The sequence below is a fragment of the Henckelia pumila genome, chromosome 2 (genome assembly GCF_033568475.1).
Source record: "Henckelia pumila isolate YLH828 chromosome 2, ASM3356847v2, whole genome shotgun sequence".
Lineage (NCBI taxonomy): Eukaryota > Viridiplantae > Streptophyta > Magnoliopsida > Lamiales > Gesneriaceae > Henckelia > Henckelia pumila.
The window spans coordinates 129,720,759-129,744,196 of record NC_133121.1 but is presented as its reverse complement, the minus strand read 5'-3'; the positions used below and the strand labels follow the sequence as shown (position 1 = coordinate 129,744,196).

Genomic DNA, 23,438 nt, shown 5'->3' with positions numbered 1-23,438 from the left:
GCACAAACAACAACATTCAATCGATTTTCTGAAAAATATTGAAAGGATTTCGATGTCTACGTAGCCGACGTAATATATACTGATATGATAAAGAAAAATCGAGAAGAAATCATGCCTTTCACCGTAGATGACGAGGAAACACGAGCGTGGGACGGTTCCGGGACGACGGGACGAAAATACGGGCTTTTGGAGCTTCGAAACTCTTGGCTATGGCTTCCCTGAGTGACGGCTAGATGGAGAAGAAGGAGATGGAGGTGGGTGTCGGCTGAGTGGAAGAAAACGTGGGAGGTAGGGATAGGTTTAGGTTTTAGTTTATTAGAAAATAGGGTAATTAAATATATAATTAAGGATATAATATATATATATAATATAACTTAACTAAAACTCTAAAAGAAATCTTTAAAAAATCTGAAACATAAAATAAATCTCGAAATATTAATTTAGGGGAATTTTAAAAATATTAAAAAGTCAATATTTTGACTAATTTTGGATAAAAATGACCTCTAAAATTAAATAAAATTAAATACTTATAATTTTGAGATAATAAAACTCAAAATAATATTTTAATGCTCCAAAAAGGCTCATAAAATAATTTGGCTAGAAAGTTGTCATCTCGTCCGTCCACGGTCCCGTCTACGCGATTAAATAATAAAAATACTGAAAATCATAAAAATCACTAATTATGGGTTAAATGCTTAAAAATAAATTAAATCATGCATAAATATTTCACATAATTATTTAACCCATAAATCATAAATTTAAATAATTAAATATCCTAATTATGCAGGCGGATTTACGTATTTAAAAATACCGGGTGTTACAATTCTCCCCCCCCTTAAATTGAATTTCGTCCTCGAAATTAAAGTACTTACCCGAACAACTCCGGGTAGCGAGTTCTCATATCCTCCTCGGTCTCCCAAGTAGCTTCCTCCTCCGAGTGATTCAGCCACTGGACTCTGACCATCGGTATGACCCGCGTCCTAAGCCTCCGATCCTCTCTAGCCAAGATCCGCACTGGCCTCTCCTCGTATACAAGATCTGGTGGTAACTGTAAGGGCTCGAAATCCAACACATGCGACGGATTGGAGACATATCTCCGAAGCATGGATACATGGAAAACGTTATGCACTGCCGCTAGCCCTGGAGGTAAAGCTAAACGATAGGCCAACGTGCCAACTCGCTCCAAGATCTCGAATGGCCCTATATATCTCGGATTAAGCTTGCCCCTCCGTCCAAAACGCGCTACTCCCTTCATAGGTGACACCTTCAAGAATACATGATCACCTACCGCGAACTCCAAATCGCGCCGTCTGGCATCCGCATAACTCTTCTGCCGACTCTGCGCAGTCCTCATCCTCTCTCGAATCTGCGTCACGATGTCAGCTGTCTGCTGCACAATCTCTGGACCCAACAAAATCCGCTCACCAACCTCATCCCAATGCACAGGAGATCTGCATCTCCTCCCATACAGTGCTGCATATGGAGCCATACCTATAGACGACTGAAAGCTGTTGTTATAGGTAAACTCCACTAATGGCAGTCTAGTCTCCCAAGATCCTCGAAAATCGATGACACAAGCTCTCAGAAGATCCTCGAGAACCTGGATCACTCTCTCAGACTGACCATCTGTCTGGGGATGAAATGTTGTACTGAACAAAAGTCTAGTCCCCAAAGCTGTGTGCAGACTCTTCCAAAACGCTGAGGTGAACCTCGGATCTCTATCTGACACGATAGACACTGGTATGCCATGCAGTCTAACAATCTCTCTGATGTAAAGCTCTGCATACTGTGTCAAAGTGTAAGTAGTCCTTACCGGCAAGAAATGAGCTGACTTGGTGAGTCTATCCACAATCACCCAAATCGTTGTACACCCTCTGGTACTCCTCGGTAAGCCAACTACAAAGTCCATCGTAATATTCTCCCACTTCCATTTCGGAATAGGGAGAGATCTAAGAAGTCCTGCTGGACGCTGATGCTCTGCTTTGACTTGCTGACAAGTCAAGCACTCTGACACCACTCTCCCGATGTCACTCTTCATCCCGGGCCACCAATACAATAACTGTAAGTCTCGGTACATCTTCGTACTTCCGGGGTGAATGGAGTACGGAGATGCATGAGCCTCTGCTAGAATCTCGGCTCTCAATTGATCAACGTTCGGTACCCACATCCTCCCACGGTACTAAACGATGCCACCCTCCACTGTATACAAGAGACTACCTCTGGCCTCATCTCTCTGTCTCCATCGCTGTAGCTCCTCATCAGTGGACTGTCCCTCTCTAATCCGATCTCTCAAAAATGGCTGCACCGTCAACACTGACAAGCTCGGTGCATGGCCGCTCGGATAGCACTCCAAACCAAATCTCTGAATCTCGGTCTGTAGTGGTAACTGTGCAGTCAAACATGATACCACTGATGACTTTCGACTCAAAGCATCTGCTACTACATTAGCCTTACCCGGATGGTAGCTAATGTCACAGTCGTAGTCCTTAACAAGCTCAAGACATCTGCGTTGCCTCATGTTCAACTCCTTCTGGGTGAAGAAGTACTTGAGGCTCTTGTGGTCGGTGAAAATCTTGCACTTCTCGCCGTAAAGATAGTGCCTCCAGATTTTCAACGCAAATACCACTGCTGCAAGCTCCAAATCATGCGTCGGATAGTTCTGCTCATGAATCTTCAACTGTCGCGACGCATATGCGATAACTCTGCCACTCTGCATAAGTACTGCGCCCAAACCAAGCTTGGACGCATCGGTGTACACCACTAACTCCCCATGTGGCACTGTCATAGCTAACACAGGTGCTGAAGTAAGTGCATCCTTCAGCTGATCAAAGCTCCTCTGACAATCTGGACTCCAACTATACTTCGCGTTCTTCTTGGTTAAGGAAGTCAAGGGTACTGCAATAGAGGAAAAACCCTTGATGAACTTCCTATAGTATCCTGCTAAACCCAAGAAGCTACGAATCTCCGAAGCATTCTTTGGAATCCCCCAATCCCTCACTGCCTGCACCTTGGACTGATCCACTGCAATCCCATCCTTAGAAATAATGTGGCCTAGAAACGCCACCTGCTCCAACCAAAACTCACACTTACTGAACTTTGCAAACAGTCGATGCTCCCTCAAAGTCTGCAAGGCTGTATGCAAATGCTGTGTATGCTCCTCAATGCTCCTCGAGTAGATCAATATGTCATCAATGAATACAATGACAAACTGATCCAGATACGGCTGGAAGACACGATGCATGAGATCCATAAAAACTGCTGGAGCATTGGTCAAACCAAAGGGCATCACTAAGAACTCGTAATGCCCATATCGTGTCCTAAAGGCAGTCTTAGACACGTCTGAATCTCTGACTCTCAGCTGATGGTAACCAGATCGCAGATCGATCTTGGAGAATACCGAAACTCCCTGCAACTGATCGAATAAATCCTCTATCCTCGGTAGCGGATACTTATTCTTCACTGTGACTCTGTTGAGCTCTCGGTAGTCAATGCACAATCTCATGCTGCCGTCCTTCTTCTTCACAAACAACACTGGAGCTCCCCATGGAGAAAAGCTAGGACGAACAAAGCCCTTCTCCAACAGCTCCTGAATCTGCTCCTTCAACTCTCTCATCTCTGTAGGAGCAAGTCGATACGGTGCCTTAGAGATAGGCACAGTATCCGGCAACAACTCGATACTGAACTCCACCTCTCTCACTGGTGGAACTCCTGCAACATCGTCAGGAAAAACATCTGGATAGTCACGTACCACCTCTATATCTGATAAAGATCTGCTAGAAACATCTGAGGTAGTGACCACACTAGAAAGAAATCCCTGACATCCATGGCGCAACAGTTTCCTCGCACGAACAAGTGATATCATCTGAGGAATACTGCTAAACTGAGATGCAAAGAAAGTAAACATCTCACCTCCTGCTGGCTTCACTGACACTGTCCTACGTCGGAAATCAATCGAAGCTCCATTAACTGATAGCCAATCCATACCCAAAATCAAGTCAAACCCAGTCAATGGAAGAACCACTAGATCTGCTCGAATGGAGTGTCCCTGCAACTCCAATCCCAGATCCCTGATGACACTAGTGGTAGTGATAATCTGTCCGGATGGCATGGTAACATCGTAACCACTGTCAACAACCTCCGGTGTAATGCCTATCCGTCTGATAAAATCTCGGGAGATAAACGAATGCGTGGCTCCTGAATCTAGCAACGCAAACGTGGAGTTGCCTCCAACTAGAATTCTCCCGGTGATCAAGGAGGTATCTGGGTCTGCCTCCTCTGCCTGCATCACATACACTCGCCCACTGACGTTCTGCCTCTGCGGGCAGTTGGCAATCTGATGCCCTGGCTCCTTGCAATGATAGCAGACTCCTGCTCCCAAAAGACACTGCCCGGAATGCATCTTCTGGCACTTCGGACACACTGGATATCTCCCTGGAGTAGGGGCCCCGCCCCTAGTCTGCTGCTGTGGCTTCCCCTGAGGCCTCTGCTGATTCGGGCCCTTAGATGGCCTGTAGACTTCTTCTTCGCAGGTGGCTGCGAAGATGGTCGCTGATACCCTGTCTGCATAAACTGCCTCTTACCCTGCTGCTCTCTCTGTATCTCTCTCCGTCCCTCCTCGGAACGCAAGGCCCTGCTGACTGCAGACTCATATGTAAAGACGTCTGCCATACGCACGTCATGCCTGATCTCAGCCTTCAGGCCCTCCACAAACTGACGCAGCTTCTCCTGCGGGCTCTCAGCAATCATGGGCACAAAGCGACAGCCCCTCTCAAACTGGCTCACGTACTCCACAACAGACCTGTCCCCCTGACGGAGACTCATGAACTCCCGGATCATGCGACTGCGCACATCCTCAGTGAAATACTTGGCGTAGAAGATACGCCTGAACTCAGCCCACGTCAGTGTAGGTAGATGGACTCCTCTGACTGCACCCTCCCACCAAAGGGCTGCATCGTCTCGCATCATATACGTAGCACAGCTCACCCTGTCGGCGTCTGTGATCCCCATATAGTCGAAGATGGACTCAAGAGAGCGAATCCACCCCTCAGCCACCACATATTTATTTACGTAAATCGCCATGCATAACTAAGTGTTTAAAATTAAGGCTAACTTAAATTTTTAGAAATTAAATCATACTATAAACATTTAAAACTTACAGACCGGTAGCGTGGATTTCTGAGCTCGCATAGCAGTAGTGACCCCTCCAAGGACCGTGCTCTGATACCAACTGAAACGACCCTAACTCTCTAATAAATAAATATGCGGAATTTTTTTTTTTTTTTATACTACTAAATAAAATATGTACATATATGCCCATACATATATGCACAGAATAAAATAATTAAAATAAATACATGACTAAATAAATAAACAATTTAAATACTTAAATAAAATGCATTCTTTGAAATAATTAAACATCTGAGTCAACCCTAGAATTAAAAATATACTGCATAAATAAAATAAATAAAAATGTGCATGCACTAAAAATATTTAATAAAATATCCAAAAACATCAACCCTTAAAAATATTCCAAATGTATCATATGACATCATGTACGGTGACTCAGAGGCTGTCACGGTCACGGGGCTACTGCAGCACTGCTCATACATCCTCACCACCGGTAGGAGTAACCTGCTCCTCTACGTACTCACCTGCACCATATCAGTGTAGTGAGCCTAGAGGCCCAACATGCATACTAACAAGGGTTTAAAATAATTTAAAACAATTTAATACTAATACATACATATACATGAATGAGCATGCTTAAAAATTTCATAACATAACTTACTTAAATAAACATAAATAACATAATACATAACATTCATACTTGAGTTGTTGAGCATTTATTTTCTTAACATCGAATGGTCCTATCCGTAAGTGTGACCCATAGTGCGACTGATCAGTCTAAGAAACCATCGTACGAGGCTGGTGGCGAACCACCCATACATAAATGGCAGAAAACTGCCCATACATAAATGGCAGAAACTGCCCATACATAAATGGCCACACTACTTCAATTTCCACCTAAAATATTTATTTGCTCAACCATAGAATTTCAATCATAGCCTAAAAATTGATTTCATGAATGCATGTACTTAAATAAATTGTGTGTCCTTCATTTATATTTAATTTAATTTTCTTACTAACATATAAATATTAAAATAACTTAAATGCATAAAAATAATTAAATATATAATCAGGACACATGCAATTTTCTCATGGATGGTTCTGGACTGCTGGCCCTACACTCAAGCCCGTTAACTTAAATCTGGCCCATTAACATACTTAAGCCCAATAACTTAAACTTTAAGCCCAAATTAATTAATCTAAGCCCAATTAAATTAATTAAGCCCATTAAAATTACACTAAGCCCAATAACACTTAAACTGGCCCAATGGGCCCAAAAACCCAAAGACTGGCCCATTAACTTTTATGGGCCCAAAAGCCCATAAAATTAATGGACTAACTTAATTAAAATTTTAAAAGTTCAAATAAAATTATTTGGGAGTCCAAATAATTTTATTTTAATTTAATTGACTCAATAACCCATTAATTCATAAAATATTTTAAAAATAAAAAGACTCGAGCCCGGCCCACCAAACCCGGACCTGAACCACCTGACCCGACCCTAGACCTATTCGACCCGACCCGGACACCCAGACCCGACCCAGGCCCCTAAACCCAGCCCAACCCGATGCCCCCCTCTCCCAATTGCCCTCGGCTGCGTGCAGCAGCCCTTCAAGGGCTGCTGCCGCGCCAGTCCGGCCACCCCTGGCCGGACCATCGCCGGCAGGACCCTCCCAAGGTCCTGCCGGACCTAACCTGCTCGGAGGTCCGACCCCATGCACGTCCAACCGTCGAGCCGAAGCCCTACATCTCCAAACCCTAGACTGTCTTGGCCGTGCACTTGGCTGAAGAAGGTGACCACCTAGGCTCGTTTGGCTCGAACCCCTCGAGCCACTCGAGCCCAGACCACGTACCCACACCCCTGGAGACCTAGCCATCAGCCGAACCATGCATAGAGAGAAAGAAAACGTGAGCATGCTATGAATTCGAAGAACAATGCACAAACAACAACATTCAATCGATTTTCTGAAAAATATTGAAAGGATTTCGATGTCTACGTAGCCGACGTAATATATACTGATATTATAAAGAAAAATCGAGAAGAAATCATGCCTTTCACCGTAGATGACGAGGAAACACGAGCGTGGGACGGTTCCGGGACGACGGGACGAAAATACGGGCTTTTGGAGCTTCGAAACTCTTGGCTATGGCTTCCCTGGGTGACGGCTAGATGGAGAAGAAGGAGATGGAGGTGGGTGTCGGCTGAGTGGAAGAAAACGTGGGAGGTAGGGATAGGTTTAGGTTTTAGTTTATTAGAAAATAGGGTAATTAAATATATAATTAAGGATATAATATATATATATATAAAATATAACTTAACTAAAACTCTAAAAGAAATCTTTAAAAAATCTGAAACATAAAATAAATCTCGAAATATTAATTTAGGGGAATTTTAAAAATATTAAAAAGTCAATATTTTGACTAATTTTGGATATAAATGACCTCTAAAATTAAATAAAATTAAATACTTATAATTTTGAGATAATAAAACTCAAAATAATATTTTAAGGCTCCAAAAAGGCTCATAAAATAATTTGGCTAGAAAGTTGTCATCTCGTCCGTTCACGGTCCCGTCTACGCGATTAAATAATAAAAATACTGAAAATCATAAAAATCACTAATTATGGGTTAAATGCTTAAAAATAAATTAAATCATGCATAAATATTTCACATAATTATTTAACCCATAAATCATAAATTTAAATAATTAAATATCCTAATTATGCAGGCGGATTTACGTATTTAAAAATACCGGGTGTTACAGTATTTTTCATCACAAATGAAGACCTATTTATAGATCCATATTTGAGATTAGTCCAAAAATTAATACATCATCATCTACATCATCACACACTAATTTTCAACATTTTACAACTCAATATTCAAAATTCAACTATAATAATAATAATATATTTTCAACACTCCCCCTTGTGATGATGACCGTGATATGATGTCTGTCTTTATTGCGTGTTTTATACTGCCTCGTTAAAAACCTTACCAGGAAAAACCCAATGGGATAAAAACCATAGTAAGAAAAAAAGAGTGCAGCCACGTAAACTCCCCCTCATGTTAACATGAGTGATTCTTCACATATTCCGCAGATTGCGCATCCCAATGTTGTATATATGCTTTCTGAATATCGTCATGGGAAGTGCCTTTGTGAAGAGATCTGATGAGTTCTCACTTGATTGAATGTAACAGATATCAATATCTTTATTCTTCTCAAGCTCTTGAGTGTAGGCAAAGAACTTTGGGGGTATATGTTTTGTTCTGTCACTTTTGATGTATCCTTCTTTCATTTGAGCAATACATGCAGCATTGTCTTCATACAACGTTACAGGCTTCTTGTCTACTGATAATCCACAAGAAGTTTGGATATGTTGTGTCATTGATTTTAGCCAAACACATTCACGGCTTGCTTCATGTAGCGCAATAATCTCAGCGTGATTTGATGAAGTTGTTACGAGTGTTTGTTTCTGTGAATGCCAAGAAATTGCGGTGCCTCCACGAGTAAATACATATCCGGTTTGGGAACGTGCCTTATGTGGATCAGATAAATATCCAGCATCGACATAACCAATGATACTTTGATTGGTGTCTTTTGAGTACAAAAGCACAAATCTGTCGTTCCTCGTAGATAACGGAATATATGTTTAATTCCGTTCCAGTGCCTCTTTGTTGGATATGAACTGAATCTTGCCAATAAATTTACAGCAAAAGATATATCTGGTCTAGTGCAATTTGCAAGATACATAAGGGCACCAATGGCACTTAGATATGGTACTTCTGGACCAAGAATAACTTCATCATCTTCACATGGACGGAGTGGATCCTTTTCTATGTTTAATGATCTTACAACCATTGGTGTACTTAATGGATTTGATTTATCCATATTAAAACGTTTAAGGATCTTTTCTGTATAATTTGTCTGGTGAACAAAAATTTCACATTCTTTTTGTTCTATTTGCAAACCCAGACAATACTTGGTTTTTTCAAGATCCTTCATTTCGAATTCTTCCTTCAAGTACATCATAACCTCTTGAATTTCTTTATTCGTTCCAATGATGTTTAAATCATCAACATATACAGCAATAATTACACATCCGGATGTTGTTTTCTTGATGAAAACACAAGGGCATATTGGATCATTTACATATCCCTTTTTCATCAAGTGCTCACTTAGCCGATTATACCACATTCGGCTGGATTGCTTCAACCCATATAATGATCTTTGCAATTTTACAGAATAAAATTCTCTGGGTTTTGAACTTTGTGCCTCAGGTATCTTAAATCCTTCAGGGATTTTTATGTATATATCACTATCAAGTGATCCGTATAAGTAAGCCGTAACAACATCCATCAGACACATTTCCAAATTTTCAGACACTGTCAAACTAATCAAATATCGAAACGTAATTGCATCCATAACAGGAGAATACGTTTTTTCATAATCAATTCCAGGCCTTTGAGAAAAACCTTGTGCAACAAGTCTAGCTTTATATCTTACTATTTCATTTTTCTCATTTCGCTTTCGAATAAAAACCCATTTGTATCCAACAGGTTTTACACCTTCAGGTGTGAGGACTATAGGTCCAAAAACATTGCGTTTATTTAGCGAATTCAATTCAACCTGGATGGCATTTTTCCATTTTGCCCAATCATGACGAGTTTTACATTCACCAAAGGATTTTGGTTCATGATCCTCGTTTTCATTTATGATGTCACATGCCACATTATAAGAAAATATCTCATCAATATCTTCTATATCTTTTCGGTTCCATATTTTTCCAGTATTAATATAATTGATAGAGATTTCACGATTCTCGTCAGTTTGTGGTTCTGACAGAACATTTTCATCATCAGGTGTTTCTTCTGGAACACCGTTTTCTATTTTATGATCATCGTGTTTCTCTATGCCTTTTCTTTTCCGAGGATTTTTATCCTTGGAACCGACTGGCCTTCCACGCTTCAAGCGTTTTATGACATCATGAGTGTCTTCAATATGTTTTTTTGAAATTTCAATTCGAGCAGGGGCATTTACAGCATGTATATATGATTTTGTTACCCCTTTTGTGTCTGCAAATGCATCTGGCATTTGATTTGCAATTCTTTGCAAGTTCACAATTTGATGTACATCTTTCTCACATTGTTTGGTCCTTGGATCCAAATATAACAATGATGGTACATACCATGTGATTTCTTTTTTGATGTGTTTCTTTTCTCCCCCTAACATTGGGAAGATTTCTTCATTAAAATGATAATCAGCAAAACGTGCTGTAAACACATCGCATGTCTGAGGCTCAAGATATCGAATGATTGGTGGGCTATCATAACCGATATAAATACCGATTTTTCTTTGAGGACCCATTTTTTTATCGTTGAGGTGGTGCAATAAGCACATACACCATACATCCAAAAATTCTCAGATGAGAAATATTTGGTTCTTTACCAAATGCAAGCTGCAATGGGGAGAATTTATGATATGCACTTGGTCTGATGCGAATTAATGCCGCAGCATGTAAAATTGCATGTCCCTATATAGAAATAGGGAGTTTTGTTCTCATAATCATTGGTCTAGCAATCAGTTGTAGACGTTTAATCAATGATTCAGCTATCCATTCTGTGTATGAACATGAGCAATAGGATGTTCAACAGTAATTCTCATTGACATACAATAGTCATTGAAAGTTTGGAAAGTAAATTCTCCAGCATTATCAAGTCTTATTTTCTTGATTGTATAATCGGGAAATTGATTCCGCAATTTTATTATTTGATCCATTGATCTTGCAAATGCCACATTTCGAGTTGACAATAAGCATACATGTGACCATTTGCTAGAGGCATCGATCAATACCATATAATATCGAAATGGTCCACATGGTGAATGAATTGGCCCACAAATATCACCCTGAATGCGTTCAAGAAATATGGGTGATTCTGTTTGGATTTTAGCTGGTGATGGTCTTATAATAAGTTTTCCAAGAGAACATGTTTTACATTGAAACTTATTATTCTGAAAGATCTTCTGGTCTTTCAATGGATGACCAATCGTATTTTCAATAATTCTTCGCATCATTATTGAACCAGGATGTCCCAATCGATCATGCCAATTTGTTAATATTGAAGAACTATTAACCACCATATTTGATTCGATTGGACTTATATGTGTATAATGCAATCCAGTAGGAAGCATTGATAATTTTTCAACCACATATTTATTTCCTGATTTATATGTGGTAAGACACATATATTTCTGATTTTCATCAGTTATCGTCTTAGTATCATATCCATGAGAATATATGTCATTAAAACTCAACAAATTTCTTTTCGATTGTGGTGAATATAAAGCATCATTTATAAGAAATTTTGTACCATTTGGTAACAAAAATTGTGTTTTACCATAACCTTCAATCAAGTCTACAGGACCTGATATTGTATTCACCATTATTTTTGTTGGTTTTATTTCCAAGAAATATCTTTCATCTCGCAGAATAGTGTGCGTTGTACCACTATCCGGTATGCAAATTTCCATGATATTATTTTCATTTTTGCTCATAGCATTTTCCATATCAAACTTCACAAAAAATGCAATAAAAAAAATTAAGTACAATACAAATGCAAAATATAACATGCTTTATAATACAAGAATGCATGAAAAATACAAATTTTTTACAATCTAGTCCCACCAATCTTTTAATCAATGTCTTCGAAATCATTCAAAAAATCTGCAGCATTGAAACTAGTTGAACCAATTAAATGGTCACTATCTTCAACAAAATTGGTCTCTTTTCCTTTCCCCTTTGTCGATTCTTTATAGAGCTTACATAGGTGTTCAGGGGTTCGACAAATATGTGACCAATGTCCTGGAGTGCCACATCTATAACAAACACTCTCAGATCTTTTTGAGTGATTTTCATTTTCACTCGTATTTTCATGCTGCCTTTTTGGTAGGTGGTTCGTGACGTTCTTTTGATATGAGTTATTGAAATAACTATCTCGATTACTTTCCTATCCACGGCCACGACCACGATCGCGATAATTTTTACGTCCACGTCCACGTCCACGTCCACGCCCACTCCCACTTCCTCGACCTCGTCCACGACCAAAATCTGGTCTATGCCTTTGATTTTGGTTTTCATTTTTCATTACGACATTTGCTTCAGGAAATGTCGTTGATCCAGTGGGTCGGGATTGATGATTTTTTATTAACAATTCGTTGTTCTTTTCCGCCACAAGAAGACATGCAATGAGTTCAGAATATCTCGTAAAACCACACACTCTATATTGTTGCTGTAGAGTTATATTTGATGCGTGAAAAGTGAAAAAAAAATTTCTCAAGCATTTCCATCTCTGTGACTTCAAGTCCACAGAATTTTAATTGCGAGACTATTCGATACATCGTAGAATTATAATCACTGACTTTTTTAAAGTCTTGGAATCTCAACGTATTCCATTTATCACGGGCGGTCGGAAGTATCACTTCCCTTATATGCTCAAATCTTTTTTTCAACCCTTTTCATAAAATCATTGGGTCTTTTTCTGTGAGATACTCACATTTCAACCCTTCATCAAGATGTCGGCGTAAGAAAATCATTGCCTTTGCTTTATCTTGTGAGGTTGATATATTAATTTCTTTGATGGTATCACTTAGACCCAATGACTCAAGATGCATCTCTACATCGAGAGTCCATGGCATATAATTCTTTCCAGTGATATCGAGCGCAATGAATTCAATCTTTGCCAAATTTGACATGGTGGTACTAGAAAAATAACAATGCATTTTATTAGTTAATTTTCATTAATATGACAATACAAAATAATGGAAGAACGAAGATTACAAGTGCGTGTACAAATAGATAAAAAATATGTGGTGGAAAATCGTTGGTGAGTACAAGACTCGTGAGCATGATGATCATAATCGTTATGAAAAATAGCCTTATAAATGCCATCATCTTCATCTTCGAATAAACCGAGGAGAAATAATTTAGAAAATGAGTGAGTTTTGATGTGATTGAAAATGAGTTTAAATGATCATATTTATAGGCAAAAAACTAGCCGTTTATGACCGTTTGTGACCGTTGGGGGTAAGAAAAAATCGAGTATGTGTTGAATAAAAATTTGTGATAATGATGCAATGCATATAATGATAATCATAATTAAATAATTATGTATATCATATCACATTATTATAAGGTCGGTGTCGTAGACAACCTTTTATATAATATTGTGAAATTATACTAATATAGTTAGTATAAAGTCAGGTACAGTATATCATATCACATTATTATAAGATCGGTGTCATAGACAGCCTTTTATATAATAACATGAGATTATACAAATATGATTATAATGTTTAAAAACCTTGGAGGCTTTTATACTTGTCGTATCCCTTACCGGAAGTGTGGAATGTCGTCTTAACATCCTCCCAGGATTTATAACAAGTTTTTTAAAAAAACTAAATTTTTTTTCATTTCTGATAATAACATGATATTATATATTAATATATACACAATAAAATATATAAACAGTAAAATAAAAATTCTTATTTGTTGAATATTTTTGACTTCTTCTTGTATTTTGGAGCGTCGGAAATTATAGAGAACCTTCGAGCTATCGTGCTGATAACGTGTTGTGAAAAAGTAAAAATTTATGGTAAAAAGTAAAAACTCCAAAACTCAAAATATATCAAACTCTACACTTCACAAATTTTTCTCTCTCAATTCAATTATATTTTTCATCACAAATGAAGACCTATTTATAGATCCATATTTGAGATTAGTCCAAAAATTAATACATCATCATCTACATCATCACACACTAATTTTCAACATTTTACAACTCAATATTCAACATTTAATTATAATAATAATAATATATTTTCAACATTATTAACTTAAATTGATAAGTGGATATTAATAAATTATAATAAACAGTATAGCCACCATGTAATCTAATTTTTCACAGTCTTGGCACAAGTTTTTGGATTTTATGAGATACACTGTATCTGATTATTCTTTAATAAAATTTATATGTACATTAAAAAAAAATATGTCTTATATTAGTATTTATTATAATCTTTCAACGTTTTTTTTATTTTAACGATAATATAATGCATGATCATATTGTTAAATATATGTTAATTCGGAAATAATCTGAGACATAAAAGAAAATTGGAAAGCAACGCAGCCAATCACCTCACTCACGGCCTCGTCGCTTCTACTTTGGCTACAAATTTTCAAACAATGTCTTCCGACCAACAGAGCTTGACGGCAGCGCCGCCACCACTGCCATCCATGGAAGACGCCTACAAATTCCTCTATCTAGTCCAAAACCCCGACGGATGATCATTCACTAGCTAGGGGTAATATTTGAATTAGCTAGCATCCCTCCGATCCATCTCCGGACCATTCGTGACAAACAACACCTTCATTCGATCGACTCTGTCGCCCCTCCAAACTGATCCTATTGTACATAGTTTGGTTTTGATCGTATTTTCAAGTTCACTGATCATATTTTGGTAGTTGGACTCGAATATTGGATTCTTTGATATTGGACAAGAGCTTCGGAAATATCAGACTTAGTGATATGCAACTCATTTCGTACGTGGTCTATTTGTGTGAAATGTGTATTGAAGCAAATAGGATTTTATCTAGAGACTAGAAGCACTGATATCTAAATGGGAGAGCATAAAAAGGCAAAATGATTTTTTTTTTTGGGTTTATTAACTTGTTTATTTTTTTGTTTGGTCCATTAATTCTTCAAAGTTTGATTTGGTACACTAATTTTTAATTTTCGATGTTTTGTTTTGTTTTTTTTTGGTTTATTAACTCTTCAAAGTTTGATTTTGGTACACTAACTTTTAATTTTTGATTTTTTGGAGTCCAATTGCTAATGTTGCAGCTTGACACGTCATCATTTTTTGATCTCACATCAATATTTTATGGTGTTATATCAGTAGTTGAACCAAAATAACATAAAACTAAAAGTTAGTATATATACCAAAATCAACTTTTGAAAAATCGATAGGCAAAAACCAAAAAATGATAAATTAATATGCAAAAAATAAATTTGACTTAGCAACTAGCAAGTGTGGTCTCAAAGTGGTTAAGAGGACGTTTTGTGCATTTATTTCCCTCTCTAGCCCGTCAACCTCCTAACGTATTTATGGGAGGGGAGCCTTCTAAAACTCTATAATATGTATTTACTGCGCTTCTAGCTAGTTGTAAAGATGAATAAATTATAATTTAATTTGTATCTGTCTCAAATATATAGTTTAATTTTTATGTGTATTATTATTTTTTATTCATTAAATAAATTAATTATTTAACAATATATAGTTTAATATTTATGTGTATTATTATTTTTATTTATTAAATAAATTAATTATTTAACTAATTCGTATATCGTATTAAACACTCATTAAACAAAAGTAAAAGGCAAAAACTCCTATGAGACGGTCTCAAGGGTCATTTTTATGAGACGGATCTCTTGTATGGGTTATCCATTAAAAAGTATTACAATTTATGCCAAAGATATTACTTATTATTATAAATATGGGTAGGGTTGACCTGTCTCATGGATGAGACCGTCTCACAGGAGTATTACTCAAAGTAAAATATAGATGTTTTCTCTTCTGTAAAACTTGTTTTTCTAATATTTTTCTTTATTCACGTTAGTAAAGTAAATGGTAGGAAAACCATGATTATTGAATTGAGAAAAAAAACATGAGGAACAATGTGTTTGTTATAACGAAATTTGGTGAAGTTTGGAATAACTGATATCCAAAATTTGTTACATATTATATTTTTAGAAAATCAAATAAAATATATTTTCATATCTAAAAAATGCTATAAATTATTATTTATCTTATCATTTTTTAATACTAAAAACTTAATTTATCAAATTTTGGCAATCTTATTTTTAATTTAATCTTAATAAACTTTGTATTTTTAATTTCTTAAACAACCAAGTTAAAATAAATATTTTTTATATTTTCAAAAACAAATTTTTCTATCATAAAAATTATACAAATGTTACTAATAAAACAAATTAAAATAAGCAACAAAATTTTTTTAAATATAAGCAACATGATACTTTAAAAAAAAATAAGCAACATGATATTTAATAATCAAATCAAATTTCAAATTACATTTTAAATTTTTATAATCATCGTAATAAAATATCAGTTCCATAAATTTATAAAATCCAAATTCAAATCCAAATCAAGAATGAAATTACAATTTTTTTTATTAATCCAAACACATGGCAAGTGTCTGTGTAGGGATATATTTGAAATTTCGAAAGAAAATAAATGAAAATACGAATTAAATGCACCAACAGTCAAGTCAACTTTAAATGTGGTTCCTCTTCAGTTGTTCTTTTCATCAGTCCAAAATCTTGACCGGAGCAAGCCACCATGTCCGCCGATCAACACAGCAGCAGCAGCATTCCATCCATTGAAGAAGCTTACGAATTCCTCAGTCTCGTCCCCAATCCCGACGGCTCAGTCACCAGGCTCAACCCAATCCCCACCGTCCCTTTATCGCCGGATCAGCCCCTCTACAAAGACCTACCTCTCAACCCAACCAACAACACCTCCATACGACTCTTTCGCCCCTCGGACCTTCCTCCCGAATCCAAAATACCCATTGTCATTTACTATCACGGCGGCGGCTTTGTGTTCTTCAGCTCCGCAACCACCATCTTTCACGATTCGTGTTCTAAAATGTCGGCTCAGATCCCTGCGCTGATCGCCTCCGTCGATTACCGTCTCGCGCCGGAACACCGCCTCCCCGCGGCGTACGACGACGCCGTGGAAGCCATCATGTGGGTTAAAAACCAAGCACTGACTGTGGGAACCGATGATTGCGACCCTTGGATGAAAGAGTACGCCGATTTCTCCAGAGTTTTCCTGATGGGCAGCAGCGCAGGGGCGAACATGGTGTACCACGCTTGTCTCCGCACATTAGACCTCGATCTGAAGCCGATCAAAATCTCGGCTCTGATCATGAACCAACCCTTCTTCGGCGGAGTGCAGAGGACTGAATCAGAGCTGAAATTCAAAGACGATCACGTGGTTCCCCTGCACGCATCGGATCTCTTATGGTCCCTGTCATTGCCGGAGAACTCAGATCGAGGGCATGAGTACTGCGATCCGGCGGCGAAAGGGAGGCACGACGGGAAAATCGGACGGCTGCCGGTGAGCGTGGTGAGGGGATATGCAGGAGACCCGTTGATCGACAGACAGAAGGGATTCGCGAAGATGGTGGAGTCACGCGGAGTGCACGTGATCTGTCAGTGGATCGATGGAGGTCACCATGGCGTAGAGGTGTTTGATCCCAACTTCGCTCAAGCCCTTTACGATGATATCAAACACTTCATCTGCTCCCTCTCCAAGATTTAGCGCGCTCAAATTTGATGATGGTTGTTTATTATTACTATTATTAAAAATTAAAATTGTGATATATTTTAGTTTGAAATTTTCAACATTGTGTATCCTTATGTTAATGTTAATAATCAGATGATTGGAACGAAAAAGTTTTATGTAATTTGATTAATAAGACCATAAATTGGGAAGACGATTGATTTTTGAATTTCTAGAAATTTCGGTTATCATAAAAAGAATTAAATGTCAATCAATGATGGATTGGTCCCGTAGTAATCAAACAACATATGATTTTTTTTTTAATTTGTATATACAAAAAATTTAGAAATTTAACAATGGACAAAATCAATTAAACCTCGTGTGGATTTTTTTTATTAAACATACATCAATTCATACATGTTGAGGAATTAGAAACAATCTCCTCCCACTGCCAGTCACCTGTGCAGGTTCCATGGCTGAAGAAGGTGAAAACAATCTCCGCCGCCCGGAAGTCATCGTCTTCGGCCCGCCTTCCGTCTTCAAAATACATTCCCACGAATTCTCCGCCAAATTCCAGCTTCTGAAGCCCTGGGAATCGCCGTTGCCGCTGCCCCAATACCTGGCGGAGCACGCCCAAAACACACCAGCCGCCTTATGCTCAGGTATTTGTCAGCTTCCCGCCGCCGTCATCTCCCAACTCCCATCCCTTAAACTTGTAGTCACCACCAGCGCTGGGATCAACAACATCGATCTTATTGAATGCCGCCGCCGCGGTATCGCTATCGCAAACGGGCCATCTATATTCTCCACCGACGTTGCCGACCTCGCTGTCGGGTTACTCATCGATGTCTCGAGGAAAATCAGCTCTGGGAATCGATATGTGAGAAATGGTCTGTGGCCTGAACAAGGAAGTTACCCTCTTGGATTCAAGGTACACAAAATTTCAGCACCAAACACATTTACCGGAAACGAATGATCAGGAACAGAACTCACTGCATGTATATTGATCTGAATCTAATCATCCTTTCGATTATACAAAATCTTGATCTGGAATGGGCTTAAGGCTTGACTATTCTTGATTTTCTATCTTTCTTGCGGTCTTGTCAATGCTACCTCATTGGAGTAGTGTCCAAATGGGATCCAATGGTCCATTATTTTTAGCATTTGATATGATATTAATATGATATTATTTTAAATGATATCATCTCAAATAAAAAAAAAATATGGGCTCTTGAATCTAGCAAGCATAGACAAAGCCCTTTCTTGCAGTGCAGAGCATGTTTGATATTTCCTATGTAGGATGTAGGATCCAATTTTAGGATCCTGAGACAGAGATCTACCGTGGGCTATTAGTATCCATGGCACAATCTATATTCTATACTGAAATTAATGTCACATCCGAACATGTTATTTTTGTAATAAGGATAGCATTTGTTATATATCATGCTCGATATTTAATTTTAGCGTCTTGTTGTAGTTGGGAGGCAAGAAAGTTGGGATCGTGGGATTGGGGAGCATTGGCTTAGAGATAGCCAAGAGGCTTGAAGCATTTGGGTGTTCGCTAGCGTACCACTCGAGGAACAAAAACTTGTCAGTTTCGTATATGTTTCATCCTAACATCCTAGAGTTGGCAGCTGAATCTGATGTTCTTGTCATATGTTGTCCGTTAACTGAGCAGACACATCATATGATCAACCGGGATGTTCTGTTGACGTTAGGGAAGGAAGGGTTGATTATTAACATCGCGCGTGGTTCTGTGATAGATGAAAAAGAATTGGTGCGATGTTTGCAGCAAAGGGAAATCGCTGGTGCAGGGTTGGACGTGTTTGAGAACGAACCTCGTGTTCCTACGGAGCTTTTGGAACTCGACAATGTTGTGTTGTCCCCACATTTTGCTGTGTTCACTGAGTCATCTTTTCGGGATTCATATGAACTCAGTTCTGGGAATTTGGAGGCCTTCTTCGCCAATAAGCCGTTGCTTTCTCCGGTTACGTTCTAGTAGAGCTGTCATTTCTGCTACTGCTATGTTTGAGATATGTTCTTGATCGTTTTACAGTTCTTTTCGCTTTCTTTCGTGTCCATAAAATCAACCGAATGAGTACTACTACGATTCTTTTTTCTTTAGTAAACCTATGATCTGGATGGAGCAATCGAACTTTGAGCTTGAAATTATAGGTGGTTCTTTGACGTTTTGTTTTCTGAGATCGATGACAATTTTTGTATTCTATATAAAAAAATCCTTCTATATGATTTCAACTCGATTTAGGTACATCCTATGTTGACGACGGGACGGGGTCTTTCAAAGATCTTTATGAACTCATGTCTTGGAATCTAGAGGCCGCCTACTCGAATAAACCTTTGCGTTCTCTGGTTTCATTGGAGTAGAGTTATCAACTGTTATATCGGCAAGTTTGAACTTATTCTTGTTGTGTGACTTGAAGTGCAGCATAATACTTTCTTCTTCTTATTGTGGCTATATTGTCGAGATTGGTGTATAAAACTTCTTTTCCTTCTTGAAAAAAAATATACGTTCATGGTCAATACTAAGTTCCACCGAGTGTAACACGTTCGACGTCTCGCCGAGCAATCTCCCTCGGGAATCGGGACAACAGGTAGTGTTCGGGAGAGTTTCTAGAAAGCATTTCTCAACTTTTTTTAACAAAATTTTATGATATTTTATTTTTTAAAAAAAAAACTGAAAAGTGTTTCATAAAACTCTCTCAAATACTATCTAAGTATCACATAAATCAAGTGGAGCCCACATTGATCTAGTGGTTGTTTGTGCACCTTGAGTTTTACTATGCAGCATAATATTTGCCTAAAAAAAATATATTATATTTGAAATTACAAATTATTCTAAATGTATTTTTGAAAGAATTTCAAATAAAGTGCAACGATAATTTTATAATTTTAAAGCTAATGTATTATTTAGCATGACTCATGCGAAAAATGCATGTTTGTACGGAGTTTCGGACTTCCATGTACTAATGTTAACAAATACTTGATAAATATTTAACCCTTAATCGTTATAGTTTAAATGACTGGTAACCTATATTCTTCGTTGCATTTGAAGTAATTTTGGGTTTAGTTATAGACAAAGTATAATTAAAGAAAAATATTTATAATGTCTTGAAAATACTGGTGTAATTAATATATTCCAACTAATTTGGTGCAATTCTTGTTATTAATATTATCATTGGATAAGATTGGTTAATTTGTATTTAGAACTTTTCGGTGACTACAAATTCTATTTAAGTCCTTTTTTTTTTTTTATTTAAAACACCATAATAATTTTATGGGGCTAATTGCATCCACAATCCTTGTGAAAAGTCTAAAAGACATAAAACCCCATGTGTAAAATTAATAGCATGTTAGACCCTATGTTTTAAAAAAATTAGCATAAAAACCCCTATGAGAGGGTATAAATGTGCCCAAGTTTGTATAACATAGGGGTGAAATGTGCTACATTTTAAAAAACTGAGGGATGCATTAGTCTATTAATATTTTTTAAAGGGTTTTATGTCTTTTAAACTTTTCACAGGTGATGTGCATGCAATTAGCCCTAATTTTATGCACCAATGAAAGAAAAAGTTCGAACGTAGTTAATTAAGAAAGAAAATGAATGTAGATTGATAATTTTATCATTGGTCCGAGACCAAAACATGACCATCCTGAAAATGTAAGCCCAGACTTAACAAACCCATCTTTACTGGGCCGATGAAATATCCATTAGCAGCCCAACCCGACGGCTGCGTACTATGTGATGCTTCATTTTCTCGTTCAGGGACCAGGGCATAGGATAATAGTCATTTCCGAAAAAGATGCTTTTATTGGTCGATATTATACGTTGAAATGACGTCACTAATTACATTTTTTTTTTTAAGGAAATACTTTATGTGAATCATTTTTGAAATCCATGATGATGATGATGATGATGGTGGTTTAGTACATGCTACCCTGCGGATGACGTGGCGGATCATGATTGGGTAAAATCAGTGGGTCTCATGTGGGATCCACTGATTTTACCCAATCATGTTCCGTCACGTCCCTTTTTTTTTTTTGTAAAAACTCACGTCCTTCCACCGCATCCCTCCTCAGCCTATAGCATGGGCTCGGACCGCATGGTTCGACGGGCATCCCACTCATGACCTCCCCACTCCTAGCAGTGGGTTTTTGCCCTCCCCAAGAATCGAACCTTGTACCTCCAGGCTTAAGTACAAAGTTTTATGATTCCTGGTACCAATTGAGAGCTAGTTCAATGGTACCAGGAATTATAAAACTTTGTACTTAAGCCTGGAGGTACAAGGTTCGATTTTTGGAGAGGGCAAAAATCCACTACCAGGAGTGGAGAGGTCATGAGTGCGATGCCCGTCGTACTAGGAATCATAAAACTTTGTACTTAAGTCTGGAGGTACAAGGTTCGATTCCTGGGGAGGGCAAAAACCCACTGCCAGGAGTGGGGAGGTCATGAGTGCGATGCCCGTCGAATTATGCGGTCTGAGCCCGCATCGACCTTACCGATGATGATGATTATTATTATTATTATTATTATTATTATTATTTTGTGTGAATAATTTAAACAGAGGCAGGACAAATTCATCTCTAACTTTAAACTATACTTGTGAAATCATAATAGATTTCAAATGACTGAAATTTCAAATCCACGTAATATTTTGAGTTATTTGAATTTCATAATGATCAGCACAGATACAGTGTGAAATGTAAATAAGTATGAAATTAATTTGAATTTTATTTTTTTAAGTTATCCAAATAATGAGAATACATTCACAATCACAGACCTTAAATGAATGAATTAGCTCGGATGCACACTTAATGTAGTATTTGGAAGAGTTTTTAGAAAGCACTTCTCATCAAAAAGTTGAAAAGTGCTTCTTAAAAGCTCTATCAGACACTATCTTAAAATTTTTATAGTTTTAATAACACTTCGTAAATTATACTGTTGAAACATCTTGTAAATTTAAATTTGTAATTGCATCCGTGAAGGTTTTTTTTTTTTTTTTTTTAATTATCTGTCTATATATAATAATGGATAGACGTAACAAATTTTACTTTTCAACATGTACTTACTTTTTTATTTTTTCCAAAATCTTGAAGAACATATTATTATTTACATAATTCTAATTTAGAAAAAAATAAATAAATTTTAAGTTCCTTTGGTGCTCGCTGGATTTGTTTTCGGTTAACATAATAGTCTGTAAATAGAGGTGATCAAATTTTTTAGTAACCGCCCGAACCGAATTACACCACACCGTTTTTTCTAATTTTTTTTAAAACAACAATTAAAAATAATAATCATAAATCGCACAGCATACATGGTGCGGTTTTTATTTTTTGTTGGGTCAAGATTCGCACCAAACCGTCACACCTAAATCCTTTCCGATAATATTTGGCTTAAGGTTATAATAATTTGTAAACAATATACTCAATTAAAAATTGGTCATTTAATATATATCTCAACTCTAGTAAAAAAATTATTCCTCATATTAAAAAAAAGACACCTTAAATATTCTTCAAAACAATCTTTTATTTGTTAGAGGATTTACTAATTTTACTAGAAATATTTTGTTTGAACTTTGAAAGTAGAAAAATGACAATATAGTGTAATGATCATTATTATTGTGAGGATCATGTCGTGCTCGATTATTAATTTGATTTTGAATCTTGATTATTGTTTCATTTAAATTTTTTTTGTATGATTTTTGAGCTATATTTTACATTTGAAGACACTCTATTTTTAGTTTTTTGAATCAATTCGAATATTTATTCTAATATTTTGCATTCAACTTGATCATTCACAAAAATAATCGCAAACCGACCGCAACCGTCCGAAATCGTAAAAATAATTATGCATTTAAAATCAAGATTAATTTTTTAAAAAATTAACCGACCGCATATGACAATTTAGTTTGAATTTTTTTAAAAAAAA

At 37.2% G+C, this 23,438-nt stretch overlaps 2 protein-coding genes across 2 annotated transcripts; both read left to right on the top strand.

Annotated features, from left to right (window-relative positions):
* The first annotated feature begins 16,405 nt into the window (after positions 1-16,405).
* LOC140882426 (probable carboxylesterase 8) lies at positions 16,406-17,613 on the top strand. Its single transcript, XM_073288423.1, has one exon. It carries the CDS (start codon positions 16,544-16,546, stop codon positions 17,528-17,530), a length of 987 nt encoding a protein of 328 aa, XP_073144524.1. The 5' UTR covers positions 16,406-16,543; the 3' UTR covers positions 17,531-17,613.
* A 138-nt stretch (positions 17,614-17,751) lies between these two features.
* On the top strand, positions 17,752-19,735 carry LOC140882427 (glyoxylate/hydroxypyruvate reductase HPR3-like). The gene is made up of 2 exons (XM_073288424.1): positions 17,752-18,422; positions 18,969-19,735. Exons 1-2 carry the CDS (start codon positions 17,964-17,966, stop codon positions 19,488-19,490), a joined length of 981 nt encoding a protein of 326 aa, XP_073144525.1. The 5' UTR covers positions 17,752-17,963; the 3' UTR covers positions 19,491-19,735.
* The last annotated feature ends 3,703 nt before the right edge of the window (positions 19,736-23,438 follow it).